Source organism: Armigeres subalbatus, chromosome 1 (assembly GCF_024139115.2).
Source record: "Armigeres subalbatus isolate Guangzhou_Male chromosome 1, GZ_Asu_2, whole genome shotgun sequence".
NCBI lineage: Eukaryota > Metazoa > Arthropoda > Insecta > Diptera > Culicidae > Armigeres > Armigeres subalbatus.
Genome location: NC_085139.1, coordinates 190002321 through 190021106, shown reverse-complemented (window position 1 = coordinate 190021106; position 18786 = coordinate 190002321). Strand labels below are relative to the sequence as shown.

At 41.9% G+C, this 18786-nt stretch overlaps 2 protein-coding genes across 3 annotated transcripts in view; one reads left to right on the top strand and one right to left on the bottom strand.

Moving 5' to 3' along the window:
- The window catches only part of LOC134205619 (serine--tRNA ligase, mitochondrial-like), a 50186-nt gene extending 44641 nt beyond the window's left edge, over positions 1-5545 (top strand). For both annotated transcript variants that reach the window (XM_062681033.1, XM_062681035.1), the window contains 2 exons: positions 4295-4529; positions 4654-5545. In XM_062681033.1, coding sequence (XP_062537017.1) covers positions 4295-4529; positions 4654-4771 — 353 coding nt within the window. In that variant the 3' untranslated portion in view covers positions 4772-5545. The remainder of the gene's footprint in view (positions 1-4294; positions 4530-4653) is intronic.
- An 11004-nt stretch (positions 5546-16549) lies between these two features.
- LOC134205618 (protein FAN-like) overlaps positions 16550-18786 on the bottom strand; it is a 30379-nt gene continuing 28142 nt past the window's right edge. The window contains exons 7-8 of the mRNA XM_062681032.1: positions 16980-17452; positions 16550-16918 (exon numbers count right to left, since the gene is read on the bottom strand). Of these exons, the coding sequence (XP_062537016.1) occupies positions 16818-16918; positions 16980-17452 (574 nt within the window). The 3' untranslated portion in view covers positions 16550-16817. The remainder of the gene's footprint in view (positions 16919-16979; positions 17453-18786) is intronic.

Here is an 18786-nt window from a genome sequence, read left to right as displayed (position 1 = left end):
GTTTTGCACCGAAAATGAATTTTTCACCCCCGCCTTCTTCTCGTCCATAAATTGGGCAGGTTGAAACACCTAGCTGTGTATTCATCTTGGTCTGGGCCCTTCTTAGCCGTGAGGTAAGACGCGCGGCTACAAAGCAATATCATGCTGAGGGTGGCTGGGTTCGATTCCCGGTGCCGGTCTAGGATATTTTCGGTTTATAAATTATAAATTGTCTCGACTTTCTTGGGCATAAAATATCATCGTGTTAGCCTCATGATATACGAATGCAAAAAAGGTAACTTGGCTTAGAAACCTCGCAGTTAATAACTGCGGAAATGCTGAATGAACACTAAGTTGGGAGGCGGTTCTGTTCCAGTGGGGGATGTATTGTCGCGCTTATCTTTTTCTAGAATGCTGCGGCGGTCTTACACTCGCAGGCTCGACTGCGAAGGTAAACGTCAAGATAGCCGCTGTGTTAAAAGATAGGCAGAATTGTCCCGCTCAAAACAAAACCACGTGCTTTTTGCGAAATGACAGCAGTGTTCGATTGTATTAGTGAGAGGCAACCGGAGTCACTGAGTCCATGGAGAGTGTTTATCATAGCAAGTGCATACGGTGGGTGAGATATTCATTGACTCTGTTGTGTTTAGTGACCGTTGCGATTACCTGAGAAGCACCCAGCAGGAAACCGCAGTATTCTATTTTATCTCGAGATGCATAATAATACCAGTACCACAGTGTTCATAATAATCCGCAAGAATGTTTTCTGGAACCGTTGTACTTTTAGATAGTGGGTTTTAGCGCAGCTCTCTAAGACCTCTGCTCTTATTCGATCACAGGGAGGATAATTTGCTCGTAGATAGCAAATTCATTTGTCAGAGACAAGGACGACAGACGGTTGATCAGCAGGTACAGTAGTTTTAACAAAACGTAAAACTTCCTCACTGTTTTTTCTACCAATTACCGTAAAATAATCAATCTAAGATAATCAACCTCATTGGCCTAGTTCACTGTTGTGCCGTTGAGGTTTTTTTTTACAATCCATGTTTAAGGGATTTTTATTGAGGGAAAATTATGACCTGATCCACGACGCATTGTTACAGATCTTCAATGTCGGAAGGAGCAGCAGGGGCCCGATGATACTGCCCTGGAGGACACCTGCGATGATGTGCGCATTGGAATTCGTCCCGCTGTTTGAGACCCGGAATGGGTCGGAATGGCGACTCTTGCAATTCGTTGACCTGCCCCAGAATAATACGGAGCGTGACAATATGGTCCACACAGGATCTTCCAAAATAGAATCCCTCCCGCCGGAGAGTCGCATCGGTCTTCTCCTGAATCCGGGCTAGGATAACTATGCATAGAACTTTGAGAACGGTACACAGCAACATAATGCCTCATATGTATTGACGCGTGTTATGCGTCGGATCCTAGGCAGATCATGCTGGGTGGCGGTGGCCTGGCTGGTCAATTGGATCGGTCAATAACTGACCATTCGCGTCTTTCATACGCCCCGCTTAAACGCCGTGAGATATCGTCGAGGTGGCGAATGTCCCCGATTTCTGCGGCTCTATCTCCTTCGTCTGCCAGAGAGTTCAGTTCGCCCACGCTCGCTTGTCCCGTCGACATGAGCGTTTCACTTCCTCCTCCAAAGCCGAGTATCGTTGACAGGCTAAGACTTTGGCTCCTCTGGTTTTTGTTCGCGCTATCGCAGTTTTGGCTTCTTTTTGATTCTTTATCTTCCTCCAGGTCTCATCGGTGATCCATTGTTTTCTCTGGGTACGCAGTTCGTCCAGATTATTTGCGTTGGTGGCGATGAAGGCATTCTTGATGGTGGTCCAACGGTCTTCCACGCTGTCACCTTCCGGAATATTTAGAGCTCGCGTCTCCAGTTCGGCGTGTGTTGAACCGTCGTCCAAATTTCTCCTCAGGTCGAACATTCCGCATAATGCGTAGGCGTATTTCGCCGGTAAAAGGAGATGATAATCACACGCGGTATTGACTATGTACGTACATCAAGAAGGATCCGTTTCCATTTTTGACTGATGCAGATGTGATTTTCTGTAAAGCCGTCACGGGAGACCCACGTGACCTTGTGAACCGGTCGATGAGGGAAGAGCGATCCTCCGATCACCATGTCGTTATTACCACAGAATTCTGCGAATAGCTCTCCGTTTTCGCTCATTTCTCCGAGACCGTGCGCTTATGGTTCGAGTTGTCAGATCCGATCTTCGCATTGAAGTCGCTCATACAAATCTTGATATCACCCTTCGGAATTCTATCTAAGGCGGAATTGAGTTGGCTGTAGAAGTTCTCTTTGTCTTGCAGATCGGCAGCATCGATTGGCGCATAACATTGGATTATAGCAGTGGCGTCGCGTAACCTCACTTTTTACCTGTGCACTGACCCAAAAAGTGAAAATTTCCAACTTCGCGATGCCGTGCCAGGGAGCGTGTTCTCCTCATAAACCAGAATATAGCAGAATTCTTTTGACGTAGAACTACGTCTGTCTTTTTTATATTGGGGTACACCTTACGTTTGCAAAAAATCGAAAAACGTCACGAAAATATGATAGACTTTGATCGTTAATATCTCAGCCGTTTCTCGATGGAGTTTCAATTTTCTTGGACCATCCGATCAAGGAAGAGTCAACGCTTCATTGTGTAGTCATTTTTACGCGTTTTATTTTTACACACCTACGCTGCACCTTTGAGTTTTTTATCCAAAGTTTGGCCAACGGACTTCACTCAGTCCCAGGATCTCAAGCTTCATGCGGCGTGTCTCATTGGCAAGTTATGCCAATTTATCCTGCTGAGCTAGGTTTAAAACGTTCCATGTTCCTATTCGGATTCTCGAACAAATTGATGTTTCCTACGTTGTTGGCTCCAGGTTCCCTATCCACCGGGGTTGTCATCTTAGGAATAACTTCCGGATAATAGTATTTCATAGCCGCTGGATGCCAGAACAGACGCTCGATTAATGAAGTCAAATTTGTTTAAAGTCCACCCAACACCAAGACTAGGGTAGTGTTCTTAAGCGGCAAAGGGTTGCTTCGATAGGGCCTGCTTGCGGATACATGCAGCTTTTCATAGAAGTTCAACAGAGCCCACTGTCAAACCCCGCCACATCCTAGGCATACCCCACAGGACGCACTGTAGCTGATGTCAGAAGAACAACAGTGCACAGAATACCCAACCAGCTAAGTATGCAACCCTTAGCTGGTGGTCATTTGTCATCGGAATACCCGTGGAAGCATGAGTATTGAAACTTGTGAGGATCAGAGCTATGTTAGTCGCTCCTTCCCGGATGTCAACTCACTATTTTATAGCCCGAATAGGATTACGCTTTGGTTAAACGGTTATTACTGAGCATTTGCCAGGATTTGAAACCATTCTATCAATTTTACACCAATTGGCTAAGATTTCGAGCTGATTTTGCAAAAAGGTAGTGTCACAATCCTGCGGTTTATGGTGTATAACAGTTTGAAATCGGCCGCGAAGGATAAACTGAAACAGCTCAATGCGAAGTGCACATCGTTGAGGTATAGCAGCAAGACAATTGGTCCGAGTGAGTGACTAGTAATTTTCAAGCTTCCTTTCGACTGCCATGAATCGATAAACTTTGGAAGCCTTGCAGCCCGTCTACTCGAAACAGACCCTATCATCCAAAGCCTCCCGTTCTTCGCCAACCACGGAGTATACGGAGGGTACGCAAACAGTCTTCCACCTGATCGATCCACCATGCTCGTTGCGTTCATGTGCTGGTAGAATCGTTATCGAGAACCATTTTCACCGGGTTATTGTCCGAAATTCTTTCGAAATTCATCTTCCTATAATGTACTTCATCTTTAATGTGTGGATGATTAGTCTAATCCGTTTTATCTTTTCTCTTTAACATTATGTGGGATTTTCCATATTCCCAAATAAAAGTGCCCAGTGGAAATTTTTATTTTTTAAATGATTTATTAAAGTGATATTTCAAATATTAGAGTTCATCACTCTACAATAAGTGTGAGAATATTGAGAGAGTGAGATCCCATTCACTTATCAGAGTGTTGTTACATTTCTTCGCTTTCCAACGCAAGTGAAAATCACCAACACCGCAAGGTGGATCATGATCATCATGACATAGCTATTGGTATACGAAAAAGGCAGGCATATTTAAGCTATAAACACATTCCTTGTGCGTAACTCACTCAGAAGCAGTTGGCGAAGAGAACTCCCTATGGCGTCCTTCACCCTAATCTCAACATGAACTTTGGGCTTATAGCTTGGTATGGTGACATATTAACTTATGTTTTGTCCTCTATCCATAGGTACCGTTACGCCAAAGCCACAGCTGCCGAAACTAGCAACAGGAAAGCCAATTGACGAACAGGATGTAGCACTGCAGCGAGAATCCCCGCCACCACCGATCCGCATCACATTAGCTTCCATCGATGAATATCATCATCTTCTGCAAAATGGGCTCGATTTCTACGGTGCCACTTTTTTCCCAACGGAGCCAACCCTTCCAGCACATGCCGCCAAGATCGCCACCAAGAAAGGAAGGTACTAAAAACGCGTAAGCAAAGTCAGATCATGTCACGCTTGAGCTGATCATAATGACGATAATGATATTTATATGTCTATCATATTTCGCTCACGTCAATATAAATGTCTCTGCTTTTCGTAGCCGCATGATCGACGGCAGCATACCAGGGCGTGTTCGCGAATTACTCCCAGTGTTCGACGCTGCTGGTTTTAGCAAGATTCCGCCGCCGGCTTCCAAGACGATCAAACCGCGCCCCTAGTAGAAACACCCGAATTGGACGGGCTCGAACAATGAAAAGGCGGATTCCCTCTACTCTAGCACCAAAGAAGTTCTCGACGCAATTTTATTTTCCGTCGCTGCTAAATCGATCAACCCAAAACCACACTTCATTTCACATTAGGAAACTACTCAATTGTTAACAAAGTCATGATTGACTTGTACTAGACGAACGATTGATATGATAATGATGGATGGATATAGAATATGAATATTTATAATATCGATGTATTTCTACGTATCGGCTTCTACGTTGCTCGCAATTCTCAAATATATTTATTAAGTGAAATCACAGGCTGCATATATGTATGGTGTGTTAGTTTTTTATTCATTAATAATATATGTATTACTTTAGGCAATCAACAGTTCCTCTTCTTACGCATGAATGTATTTCTTACTTGCATTTGGCTTATCATATAATCATGAATTTGATGCGAATTTCGTTTAGGTACCTAGTTAAATACTAATGTAAAATGTAAGGCGTGAAAGAAATCACCACATGATTTGAAACGCTGAGCCGTTATTGTCCCTATTGTAAGTAAAATACGATCACCCTTATGTTTGCTAACGTTCGATTTTTTATATTTTGGAACGGGAATTCTCAATAACGTTTCACTCGTCCATAAACAAGAATAGTAGTGTACTTATATGTAATCCATGTTGATAATAATTTGATAGAAAATGCTGACGCTGATGACGATCCTTACTACTGATGATGATGATGAATGTATAAAATAAATGTTCCAAATAACATCTACGGAAATAATGCTGATGTTTCATTATCACATCCGAAGTTCTCTTTTAATTAGAACCAGTTACTTACTTACTTATGGGTATTGTAGTACACCTCCGGTGGTGCAATGAACCGACTTGAAAGAGCTCCATTCTGAACGACGTCCCTGACCTGTTCCCAGGTTGCCAGAACAGGTACCATATTGTTATTTATTTTCTCAGACTGGAGTGGCCTGTGCAGTGCATAAAAGTCTCATCATTCACCTCGGTCCATGGCTGCAAGTTGCCCGTTGTGCACCTCGCCTTCTTGTTCCCGTGGGATCGTTGTCGAGAATCATCTTCACCGGATTACTATTCGACAGTCTGGCCACGTGCTTGGCCCACCACAGTCGACCGATTTTCGCGCTGTGAACGAACCATCTCACAACAGCTGTTGCAACTCGTGGTTCATTCGCCTCCTCCACGTACCGTCCGCCATCTGCACCCCACCATAGATGGTGCGCAGCACTTTCCTTTCGAAAACTCCAAGTACGCGTTGGTCCTCCACAAGCATCGTTCAGTTCTCGTGTCCGTAGGGAACTCTATTCGATCGAAGCGTTTTTAGGAGTCCAAAGTACGTACGATTTCCTGCCATGATACTTACTTGATACTTGATGGGCTACAGCTCTTCGATGAACCTACGCCGAATGGAGTATCTTTCTCTACTGGGCTCGATCCTGGGCCAATCGTTTCCAGTCGCCCTGAACATTGAGCGCCCTCAGGTCCTCTTCAACTGCAAAAAGCCATAGCGTACGCGGCCTTCCACGAAGCCTGCGGCCTCTTCCGGGTTCTCTACTAAATATTATCTTCGCTTGACGTTCTTCCGACATACTAATAACGTGACCAGCCCACCGTAGTCTGCCGTGTTGTATAAGCCTAATAATATCCAGCCCTTTATATACCTGGTACAATTCGTGATTCATGCGACGCCGCCAGATACCGTTCTCTTGTTTACCGCCGAGTATTGTCCGCAGCACCTTATGCTCAAACACTCCGAAAGCTCTCCGATCAGCCTCCTTTAACTTCCATGTTTCATGGCCGTATAAAGCCACCGGAAGAATCAGAGTAGTATACATCGCGAGTTTTGTTTTCGTTTGCAGACTAAGGGACTTAAGCTGGTTACGAAGTCCGAAATAAGCCCTATTTACAGCTGCAATACATCATTATCGCACGTCACTAATGTTCCAGCATAATTTGCCATAATTCATTCCGTTTTACTGAATCGTACACCGCCTTGAAATCAATAAACAGATTATGTGTCTACAAGTTGTACTCCCGGAATTTATCAAGGATTTGTCTCAGGGTAAACATTTGATCCGTCGTTGATCGGCCCTCACGAAAACCTGCTTGGTATTCGCCGACGAAGGACTCTTCAAGCGGTCCCAATGTGTTAAACAGAATACGGGACATAATTTTGTACGTCGAATTAAGGAGGGTTATTCCTCGGTAATTGGCGCACTTCAGTATGTGCCCTTTCTTAAAAAGAGGGCAAATGAGGCCGTCCAACCAGCTAGCAGGCATTTCTTCGTCTACCCATACTTTCGACATAGTATGGTGCAGAACTTCATAAAGCTGCTCACTACTCCTGCCATGATGCATCTCCGAATTTCTCTGCTGATATCGTTATCGGAGGTCCCCGGTGAGCCCAAGTACACACATTCTTCTACGACCTCGATTTCGTCACCGCCGATGCAAACTCGAGGTGGGTGGCTCACATTGGCTTCTCTGGAACCTCTTCCTATCATGTACTTTGTCTTCGACGTGTTGATGACTAGTCCAATCCGTTTAGCTTCGCTTTTACGTCTGATGTAGGCTTCCTCCATCTTCTCAAAGTAACCTGCCATAATATCTATATCGTCGGCGAAACCAAAAAAATGGACGAGCTTCGTAAAAATCGTACCACTCGTATCCCTGCCCTTGGTATCCCTGACCATCATCTTGCCGTAACCCTCTGCGCATTTCGAAGAGACTCGATAATGCCCCTGAAACTCGAACTACGCACATCACCTGGGGCCTCATTGCGCATCTTCTTTCGACAGCTCTTTTGTATGAGAGTTTGCATGGTTTGCTCGTTTCGAGTCGAGGTGCACAATACCACCCCTGATCTATCGTCGCCTTGATCAACCGTGTCAGTTTATCCTGAAATCCGTGTTCGTGCGTTAGCTGCCATCGATCGATCGTATCATATGCGGTTTTGAAGTCAATGAATAAATGATTTGTGGCAACGTTGTATTTGTGGCATTTCTGCAATACCTGTCGTACGGAGAACACCTGGTCCGTGGTAGAGCGTTCACCCATAAATCCCACCTGGTACTGCCCCACAAACTCTCTTGTAATTGGTGTTAGTCGGCGGCATACAATTTAGGAGAGTACATTCGCTCAGCAATGTGATTGCGCGGTAATTGCTACAATCCAGCTTATCGCGCTTTTTGTAGATGGGACGAACGACACCTTCCATCTACTTCTGCGGCAGAACATCATCCTCCCAAACCATGGTAACTACCCAGTGTAACGCTCAAGCCAAAGCCTCACTACCGTGCTTAAATAGCTCTCTTGGTAGTTGATCAACCCAAGAAGCTTTGTTGTTTCCAGCCGGCCGATCTCATGGATCTCCTGGAGATTCGGAGCCGGAAGACGTATGTCCTGCGCACGTGCTCCCAGGTTCATTACCATACCGCCACCGTTGTCTGCCATATCACCATTCAGGTGCTCTGCGTAGTGTTCCTCCCACCTTTGGATCACCTCATGCTCGATTGTAAGAGGGTTCCCGTTTATGTCCTTACACATATCTATCAGGCTGTGGCACGTGACCCCTATTAGCGCGGTACAGTTGTTGCTCGGTCTCGAACTTTTTCCTCAGAAAAATCGAGTTTTGTTTGTTCCGCACGCGTGTAACATGGTCACTTTTGTATATATTATTTTTAGATTTAAATGTATATTATTAGCTATTATTATAAATGTATTGATTTACTATCATATTTTGGATGCTTCAATGTTAATTTATTCTTCGTGTTTAATTTGTTTATCATTATTATAATACTAGTTCAATGTTAACCTTTTGTCTGTGCTCTGGGGTCAATATGACCCCAGGCCACTTTGAGTGGCTGCCATTTTTTTAGTTTTCAACCGATTCTCCTAATTTTTGGTAGTTTGGTAAAACTCGCCGAGATCTGTCTCCTAGGTGCAAATTCGCTTGAAAAATCATGAAAATATGCGCTACAGTTAGAGGTGTGCGCCGGTCCAATATTCATCGGCGGCGGCGTTTGTCAGAATTTTGGTCGGCGGCGGCGGCGTTTTCGGCGTCACGCCGATAGCCATTTTAGCCGGCGGCGGCGGCGGCGTGCATCGGCGTGGCGTTTTTTTTATCACGTCCCTTAATTTTTTTGCCTTTTTCCTAAATATTTATTTGGAAATTATTTAGGACAAATCAAGCATCCGAAAGATATTCAATTTGCAAAAAAAAACTAACCGCGATGGAGGTTTGTACTCTGATGGCTTTTCCGCAAATGTGACCTTTAAGTGGTCTTGTTGTGTAGGGGTTATCACGCCTATCTAGAGAGTAGGAGGTTGAGAGTTCCAGTCCCTCCAAGACACGTGGATTCTTTTTCGCAAATTTCATATCAATTTGTCCATTTTGAAACATGTGCTGTGCATATGCACAGCCAAGATATTCAACAAAAAAAAAAGGTTTTCGAGTTGCCGAATAATATGCAGTTAATTGTAATTTTCCTCGGGAACTACTCTGAAGTTTAGACAAATCTATGGAATTACCAAGAGAAGCTTTCAGCAAAAAATTCGTCATGAGAAACTCGTCAGAATTTTCACGAGAAATTGTTCTAAATTTCTACAGGAAAATCCTCGGAATATACACGGAAAGTTCTTGCCGAGTTTCTGTTGAGTATTCTTCGAAATTTACTTCATAATTGTAGGAAAGTGCGACTGATAAAATGGGTGTTTTAACGTTGGCTTGCTCAGACTAAAATAATTAGTCTCCGGAATTTGACGGGAACTTTAATAGAATCCCGCGAATGATTGTTCAAAATGTAGATTTTAATATGAAAAATCTTTGCATTTAAACGGAAAATTGTTCGGAATTTTTAAGGAATTTTAGGAAATTCTTTGTACAATAGATGTTTGACAACTGAAACTTATTCAACTGCAATGCTTTCTAACTGCAATTTAATAGTTACATCAGTTTTGTAGTTATCGGACCGCTAAACTCGATTTTAAATTCGATGATAGCTGCATTGCGCTGAACAATCAAATGCACTTATATTGCATTTGAAGTTGTCGGACGTGACAATAGTTGGACGTTTAGAACTGCATTCGCTAACTAAAACGAAAACATGTTGCAGTTATCGAACGACTAGTGTATTGTCCATAAGACATTCTTAAGAAATTCAGTTGGCCGAAAGCGTCAAGCGGCCGAACTGATAATTTGGCCGAAAAAATCGTTTACCCTAACAGGTCGATTGGCCGAATAGGTCATCTAATCAAATCCTATTAAGCTGAACTTAACGTTTATCCGCAACTATTATCAGGTCGAAAATGGTTTGACAAAAAATGTAGTTTGGTCGAAAGCGACATACAGCCAAAAGGAACATTCGGCCGAACTGGTAATTAGGCCGAAAAAATCATTTAACAAATAAATCATTAGACCGAAAATGCCGTGTGGTAGGAATGGTCATTTGACACGAAAATATCCTTTCTGCAAAATACTCTTCCGGCCAAATGGCAATTTCTGTCAAATGACCTATTCGGCTGAACTTGTTTTTTATTCAATTCCGTCAAACGACACTTTTGAAGAAGGTTGTCTTGCAGACAGGACATTTTTGGCCAAATGGCTCTTTTTCCCAAATGACAATCAACCGGCATTGTTGTAATAAACATTGTGAGCTGATAGAGCACTTATTCAACCAAAAATGGTCTTCTACAATAAAAAACTAGCTTATTCAGCCCTAATTGTTTGTTGGGTATTCAGTCAAACGACTTTTTCAGTCTGTTAGGACAAACTGTTACGGTCAAAATCCGGCCAAATGTTCCTGTACGTCGCTTACGACTCAACTACATTTTCTGTCAAACCTGTTTCGACCAGATAACAGTTACCGTTAAACGCTTAGTTCTGCTAATGGTACTCGGCTAGATTACTTTTGGCCTAAAAGCCAGTATCGACTTAAAAGTAGAGAGGCTACGAAATTTTGTTCAATGGTCAAATGACATTTTCCGCTGAATGGCCCATTCTGTCAAAAACCTTTTCGGCCAAAACAGCATTTTCGGCCAACGATGCTTTCGGCCAGACGACCTGTTAGGACAAACGGCTTTCTGTGCCAAATTACCCGTCTGTCGCCTTCCGTCAATGGAATTTCCCAAGAATTTCTTATCGAAAATAGAAAGAATGTTTTGAAGTAATCCAAAAACATTTCTTGAAAATTCCGAGCAATTTTCCAAAGAATTTTTCGTTGAAATCTACATTTTGAACCATCTTCTGCAGAAACTTTGAAGAATTGGAAATGTCTGAGTTTTTCTCGTGAAAATTCTACAGTCTCCCGCGGATATTGCAAAAAAAATCTGTTTTAAAGTTGGCTTTGCCAATCTAGCCGTCTAGTGATGAACTTCTCCCTGCGAAAAAAAGCAATCTAATAAAGAATAAAAAAAAAACTAACCATCTTAAATGATCTAGATTGAGGAAGTGTAAATTTCGAAAAATTCTCAACAGAACTTTCCGTGCATATTCTGAATATTTTCCTAAGGAAATTTTGAACAACTTCCCGTGAAAACTCTGAAAATAATTTCCAAATGAATATTCTTGAAAAACTTGAAGAATTTTCTGACGAAATTCAAAAGATTCTCCCGTTAATGTGTTGAAAATATCCAAAATAACCGATTCAGCCGAACTTTCGATCGAATGTTCATTTCGGTCAAATGGCCCTTTCGACCAAATGACTATTTCGGCCTATTAAGCTATTCATCTAACCATTTCTTTCAGCCAAAGAAACTATCCGACCAAATGACATTCTATGCTAGATACCCTAGCAAAGTCTGAAAATGTAATGAGTGCATATATAAAACATATTTTGATTTCGACTTTAAATTGATTCATAATTTGTTTTCAAATATGAATAATCATGATTGATTACATATTTTGATCTAATTTTGCTGTAGATTACTAAACTGCATGATATGACATCAAACTGTGTACTTGTTTTGTTATCGGAAACCAATATCAAAATTAGTTTTCTATTTGCTCTCAATGACAGCAGGAATAGCTTTCGATTTGATGTCACAGTAAGTGATTTTCAAAAATTCATGTAGAAATTGTATGGGATTTACATGGAAATCATTGGTATCTTCACGGAAAAATCTCTGGTGTTTCAACGTGATGGATCAGGAAATTATACAGGAAATCCATTGAATGTTCAGAATTTCCACTTCCACTTCCAAAATTCTGCGAACATCTTCAAATTTGTATCGGCGTGGAAAATTATAGATAAGCGGCGTGGCAATTTTTAAACGGCGGCGCGCCGATGCAAAAATGTCGGCGGCGGCGGCGTGCCAAAAACTGCCGGCGGCGGCGGCGTGGCGCGGCGGCGCACACCTCTAGCTACAGTGTCTTTTTTTTTTCAAAAAACTTACGTTGTCTGTGCTCTGGGGTCAAATTGACCCCAAATTGAAATTGCTATAACTATTTCAATGTTTGACCAATTTTGGATTTTTGGGGCTGTTTCGAAAGATATTTTAATCATCTTTCAGGTCGTTACAAAAGATTGACTATAGGTGGGCGGGTACATCGCGGGGAGGGGTTTTCGTAAAAAGGGTACAAAAACAGTGATTTTTCATGCTTATTTTATTATATCTGAAAATCCTGCCCATTTTGAACTGCATCTTTTTCAAAAAGGTTATGCAGGAAGGCGTGTGCTTTGACATGAGGCATTGATTAGTTTAGCGTTTGGTCGCTAGGTGGCGGTATATTTGAATTCGTTATTTTAGATTACTCAAGTAACTCCGATATATGGAATTTTCCTCATTGTAAATATTCTTATCGCACAATTTTGAAATTTGTAAAGATGACGTCTGTAACAAAGTTCGTCTGGTGAGAATAAACTGTCATGTAACGAAATAAATAATAAGGAAATTTACAAATAGGCGGCGCTAATGTACTTGCAATATTCTTGCATATATGAAATATTGCTTTAGCTTGAGATCCCTCATACCTACACCCAAGTTGTATTCGGCAACATTGTTCAGGATGTCTAGCACTACAAAGCGGTGCTCAATATAATGAGCACTTCTTCTCATTTTTAAATTTGTGCGATAAGAATATTTACACTGAGGAGAATTCTATATATCGGAATATCTTGAGTAGTCTAAAATAATGAATTCAAATATACCACCACCTGGCGGCCGAGTTCTAAACTTATAAACGCCTCATGCCAAAGCACATGCCTTCCTGCATAGCCTTTTTGAAAAAGGTGCAGTTCAAAATGGGTAGGATTTTCGGATATAAGTAAAATAATCATGAAAAATCACTGTTTTTATACCCTTGTTCACTAAAACCCCTCCCCGCGATGTACCCGCCCACCAATAGTCAATCTTTAGTAACGACCTGAAAGATGATTAAATTATCTTTCGAAACAGCCCCAAAAATCCAAAATTGGCCAAACAATAAAAAAGTTATAGCAATTTCAATTTGGGGTCAATTTGACCCCAGAGCACAGACAACTTCGGAGATTTGACGCACTTCCAGCCACGAAGACCGTGATAGTCGCATTTAATCTGAGGACTTTTTGGACTTCTACTCATTCACTTTGACTTGAACCGTGGAAAAGGCGAGAGTGCGAGTAGTTAGTACTTATATGTACTTAGTGTCGCGTTGTGTTTAATTTGGTACGTTTAAATGTGAGAAGTCTTAAGATTTAAATTAAAGTTAATTCTGTTCCTTCCGTGTAGCCCAAAGTTCAACATTAGGCTCAAAGGTGACGTGCGGTCAACTTTTTGTGTGTGCGAATTGTGTGTAGAGAAGGTAAATTCATTGTGATGTTTGTGTGGAGATTTTCCATTGATTGCGTCGAAACAGCCGTTCGACGGCTTCTTGTCTAGGATCGATTCTATCGATATCCAGGCCAGCTCGGCACGCCGCAACTTTTCGTCAAGCGCGCTCTCGACCCCACGATTCATCGTCAAGGGTCCCGGATCGGAGGAGATCTCGGAAGGGAGGTTCAATTCTCCGGCAGAGCAAAGGCTTTTTTTGTAAACCCCAACCCGTGAAAACCGTCCACAAAATCGACGTCCCCGCGTCGAATGCGAGCGCCATACTCCGTTGTCGGCGTGATTCGCAGCACCAGCAAGGAAGCCGTCCGTCTTGGAATCTCCTTAAGCGCAGTTCATCATCATCGCCCCGGCCACCATTCGTCGGTATAGGACCACCTGCCGGCCGGGAAGCTGCAAAGACTACGGTAACGTGAGTAGAAAACACGCATGCATGCATATCTCCACACACACGAGCTCGATAATCACAAACGATAGCCTAGGCTAGCCATCGCTAGATTCAAAAATAGAAAACCGCACACAAGTAGGAAGTTAGGAAGAGAAAGAGGGAAGAAGGAAGTGAAGAGTAGAGAGTGAGGAAGGAACAAATATGAATAAAACCCTAGGGTAATCAAAACCGCAATAAATGTATATCTGTCTTGTTTCCGTTGAATAAATGCGTTTCCGTTAAGTAAATCTTCCATGTAACGATAATTGTAGTCCGAAGGATTTCTCATGTTTTTCGCGTCGTTCTAATTGTAGTTTTTGTTCAGTGTTGTACTCCAGGTTGGGTTGCCCGGTAAATCAGCCTCAGCACTCACGTGTCCTAGATGGTCATACGATTTGGAAAGAGAAGAAGTCCGTCCGGTGAGGATAACTCGTGAGTGGTGTTTTTGTGGATTTTTGGTTAAACGACAGTTAGCATCAGCTTTTTCTTCGAGTTTCTCGAGGCAGAATCTTTTACTTATTCCCGACAGATGATCCCTTTATAACTCATACTCATAACAAAACCCTGAGGTTGGGTTTCGCCAGGCATCTCAAAGCGACGGACGGTCCTCTTTGAGGTGACGCTTAAGCCGTCTGTTTTCCAAGCTGGGTCATGAATCGGTGAGTGGAACTGCTAGCGCAAATTACGCGCTATACGCGTTTGTATCGTGACTCGTTCGCCCTCGTGCGGTGTTGCAGGCCCATGTTACATTTTTCTCTTTCACTAACTGCTCACTGCCATCATACCAGTCGCTTCTTTGGTCCGGGGGCATCGCGCGTACTTTCACACTCAGAATTGTTTATATTGCATTCGCTATTGATTCGTGTGAGGTTTCCAAGCAGATTTTACAGAGCCATTCTTTACGTTGGACAACGTCTTACCCGAAGGTACTGGGTATCAAATCAGAATCTAAAATCTAAACCGTCATGAAATCATGTAAGATTTTGAACGTTAATAGAGCCTTTATCTATCGATGGATTTTCGAGATTTATATATCAATCGACTCGGAAGCTCTCCAGCATTTTGTCAATTTCATTGAAAATTTTGATGATTTGCGATAAACTAATGAAAATTTTAATTCTTAATATCAGTAAAAAAAATCAGAACTAACCAACGGGATTCCGTTCATGCATTCCCAACACGGACATCAGAATAATGTAAGTTACGACACATCGTTTAGATTTCTACGGGTATAAAAAGACCCATGATTCGCGCTCGCGCATCATTTCTGTACAATGATTCACGGTGAGTGGTCACGGAGAGCTCACAGAACAATGGCATTGGTAGCGGTCCTAACATTGATGGCGGTGGTGTTTTGCATCTGTAGCGGTTTAGCGGCAAACTATCGAGTGGCTATCGTTGGTTTCAGCGGCACTCAAGTGAAATTTTCTTGCATAGTTCTTGTTACACTGGTACGCAAAGGGTTTGCTGAGTGAACGGAACCTACTATGTAAGGTGAACGCAAGCTGTAAGACGGAGTAAACATAGGACGCTGACATGTTGAATTTGATTTACAAATGATAAGCAGAAGATTGTTATTGCGAACGTTATTTGATTGAATTCGGAATAGTTAGATACTAAATACTAAATAAGAATAAAGTGCATTAGGACGACTTTGCCAAAACAGTAAGTTAATGAATCACATCTGTTTGAGTTCATCTGATTTGCTTGTTTTAATTAGGTATACTTGTTGATACGAAAAGAAAGGGTAGCGAGAACATTGAACAATAGTCGTGACTTGAGTTTGCCTAACACCATACTTCAAAAAGCGGTTTTACAATGCTTCCCCAAACACCTCCAAACAATAGTTCTGGATCTGGATTTGTTGCAGTACCAAACAATAATTTTCTGTAGCGTCTCTCTCTCTCTCTCTCTCTCTCTCTCTCTCTCTCTCTCTCTCTCTCTCTCTCTCTCTCTCTCTCTCTCTCTCTCTCTCTCTCTCTCTCTCTCTCTCTTTCTCTCCCCCCCCCCCCCTCTCTCTCTCTCTCTCTCTCGCTCTCTCTCTCTCTCTCCCCCTTAAGCACGCATGATCAACAAAGTTAACCCTGCAGCCACGCTTTTACACAATATTTGCACTCATGCCGATTAACAAAGAGGCGGAACTAATGGGCCTTCTTTATTGATTATAAGAAACTACTTTCCCCCGCGCGCGTGGCATTTAATTTCCCTAGGATTCCTAGGATTTGTTTGTTATTTTCTAACAGCAAACAAGAAAAACTAACAGTTCTAACAGCAAACAAAGGGAATATTTTGTAAACACTCCACACATACGGATGTACATGGAAATCCCAATGGTGACGCAGGCGAGATGTAACAAATATGGCGGTGGATGTCGTTCCTGTGTAAGCAGGATCTGGATATTTGGTATGCATCATGACACTCTGAGGATCACCATGTCCCTCTTTACCTACATGCTATATTGATATGTAAAATATTTTATTTAACAATATTACGGGAAGTTCTTTGCAGAAAAAAACGTTGTTTTGAGTTAGTTTGACTTACTTGAGCTATATCACGTGGTTATTTGCAGTTTAAAACACAGAAAACGCAGGTATAAAAAATCCCTTATATAATAATCCTCAGCAGATTAATATCATTAACATAAAAAGAATTTCATACTTCTATCTTCAGAGACTTAGGCTCAGAGTCCACGTAGCATCTGTTCAATGGTGTGACGATGCTGCGTTAACGCAAGTAGTTTAAAAATGCTATGTGGGCATCGGGTCCTAAGGGATGCATATTTATCTCATAGATTGCTCTCCCATATTTTGACATTGTAGTCCCGGTCATCTTTTCCACTCGTTATAATTAGACTGTTCTCCATACACCCAACGCAGTAAATGCAACCTAAATGAAAAAATAAAATTGAAACTTACATAGATGAATGAAAGCAAATTTATTTACATACCCGAATGTACGCGCACTTCTTTCTGAATCAATCCATCCAGCATGTTCCACACATACATGGTCCCACCACAATCTCCCATCAGTAGGTATTTGTCGTGTTTTGCCCAGCTGAGGCTGCGAATCGCCATCGCCATTTCTCGTTGAAATATTACCATTCCAGTCTCGATGTCTACGATGTAGAACATTCGATCTTCGCCGCAGCACACAACTAAAGAACAATTCCGGTTGAATTTCACCACACACACTGCGTCCTTGTGCTGCAGGATCAGTTTGTGGTCCTGCGAGTCAATGTCCGGTAGACTCTGCCCGGACCGGTCAAGTTTCAGCCCAAGTTTCCAGAGAAATAGTTCTCCACATGCCGTCCCGATGGCTACCCGAAGATCGCAATCCGATTGGAACATATCCAAGCACACAATTTTGTCCTCCAGCGGGAGATAACCGATGACGGAATCAATGTGAAAATTGTTCCAAATTCTGAAAAAGTAAGGTAAATAGTTCATTCATTGATCCGAATAATCATTCAAATAGTTTAAGTTGGACCTATTCATATCTGTATAACACGTCACGAGCGACGCTCAACTGTCCCTATTTTGCAATCTTTCTGAAAATTTGGTATAATATTCTTTATCATTACAGTGTTCTGGAAACTCAGATATGAATGAAATGAATGAATATACATATTATGTGGAAAATTAAGATTTGAAATGAATGAAATATATACATATTTACATCTGAGTTTTCAGAACATTGTAAATTAATGTCGGGTGGTCTAATACCCGGAAAATAGGCAATTAACTTTGATTAAACTGATTCTTTATCTGTATATATTGTTGGATATAATTATATTTATTTTTGTGCAAAACTGTATCAAAATCTGGAATGTGACTGTTATGCGAATAAATAGCACAATGGGACAACACAAGTGGCTTTTGATTTTCAAACTTCTAGATCAAAGCCTATTAATTTTTATCAGTTTTTCTTAAAGATGAGGTCATTTTATGCTGCTGACGAGCTCGGTGGTCTAGTGGCTACCGCTTCTGCCTCATAAGCAGGAGGTCATGGATTCAATTCCAGGCTCGTCCCTGTCGGGTGACGCCATTTTATTTTATTTCACCACACTACTTTAATTTCACTGCACTTAAGTCTGTCCGCACTACTTAATCTCTGTCTTCACTTGACAACGATCGTCTCAAATCTGACTCTGAATCCTTGCTGGCGTTTGCCTTTGAACTCCTAATATGACGAGATATTTTTATATTTATTCTATCTATCTCTTTATCTACTTACCTACAGTCCCTTTCCTACTTTGTATTTCTATCATAGTTCTTTCTGTGTTTCACGTTCTACCACAACGATTCCTACTTGTTATAACCTTCCACACAATCCCAAAAACCTCCCGTGGAGGTCGTAGAGTTCTCTGCATCTTTCTTAAGTAGGTGTCCAACTAACCATCCTTCCACTTCCTCAGCATTCGCAAGGACGTGGCCAGGACAGATCTTGACTAATGGAGAGTGCATTGCATCCATCTAAGAGATATCGATTAGTCCCAAATCAATATCTGTGGTAACGGATGAAAGTGATGCTACTCTCATACGACTTGGCTTGTAGGTACCACCTACGAATTTGTGCGAAATGCTCAATGCTAATGCTAATGCTAAAGATGAGGTCATTTTATGCTTATTTCTGAAGAAAAATCAAATCTGTCTAAAATCAACATGTGACTCTTATGCGAATCGCGGCAGTCAGGCTTTCATATACTCTCCCAAAAGCAAAATAATTAAGAGTAGCCAAAAAACAGTCTTATAGTG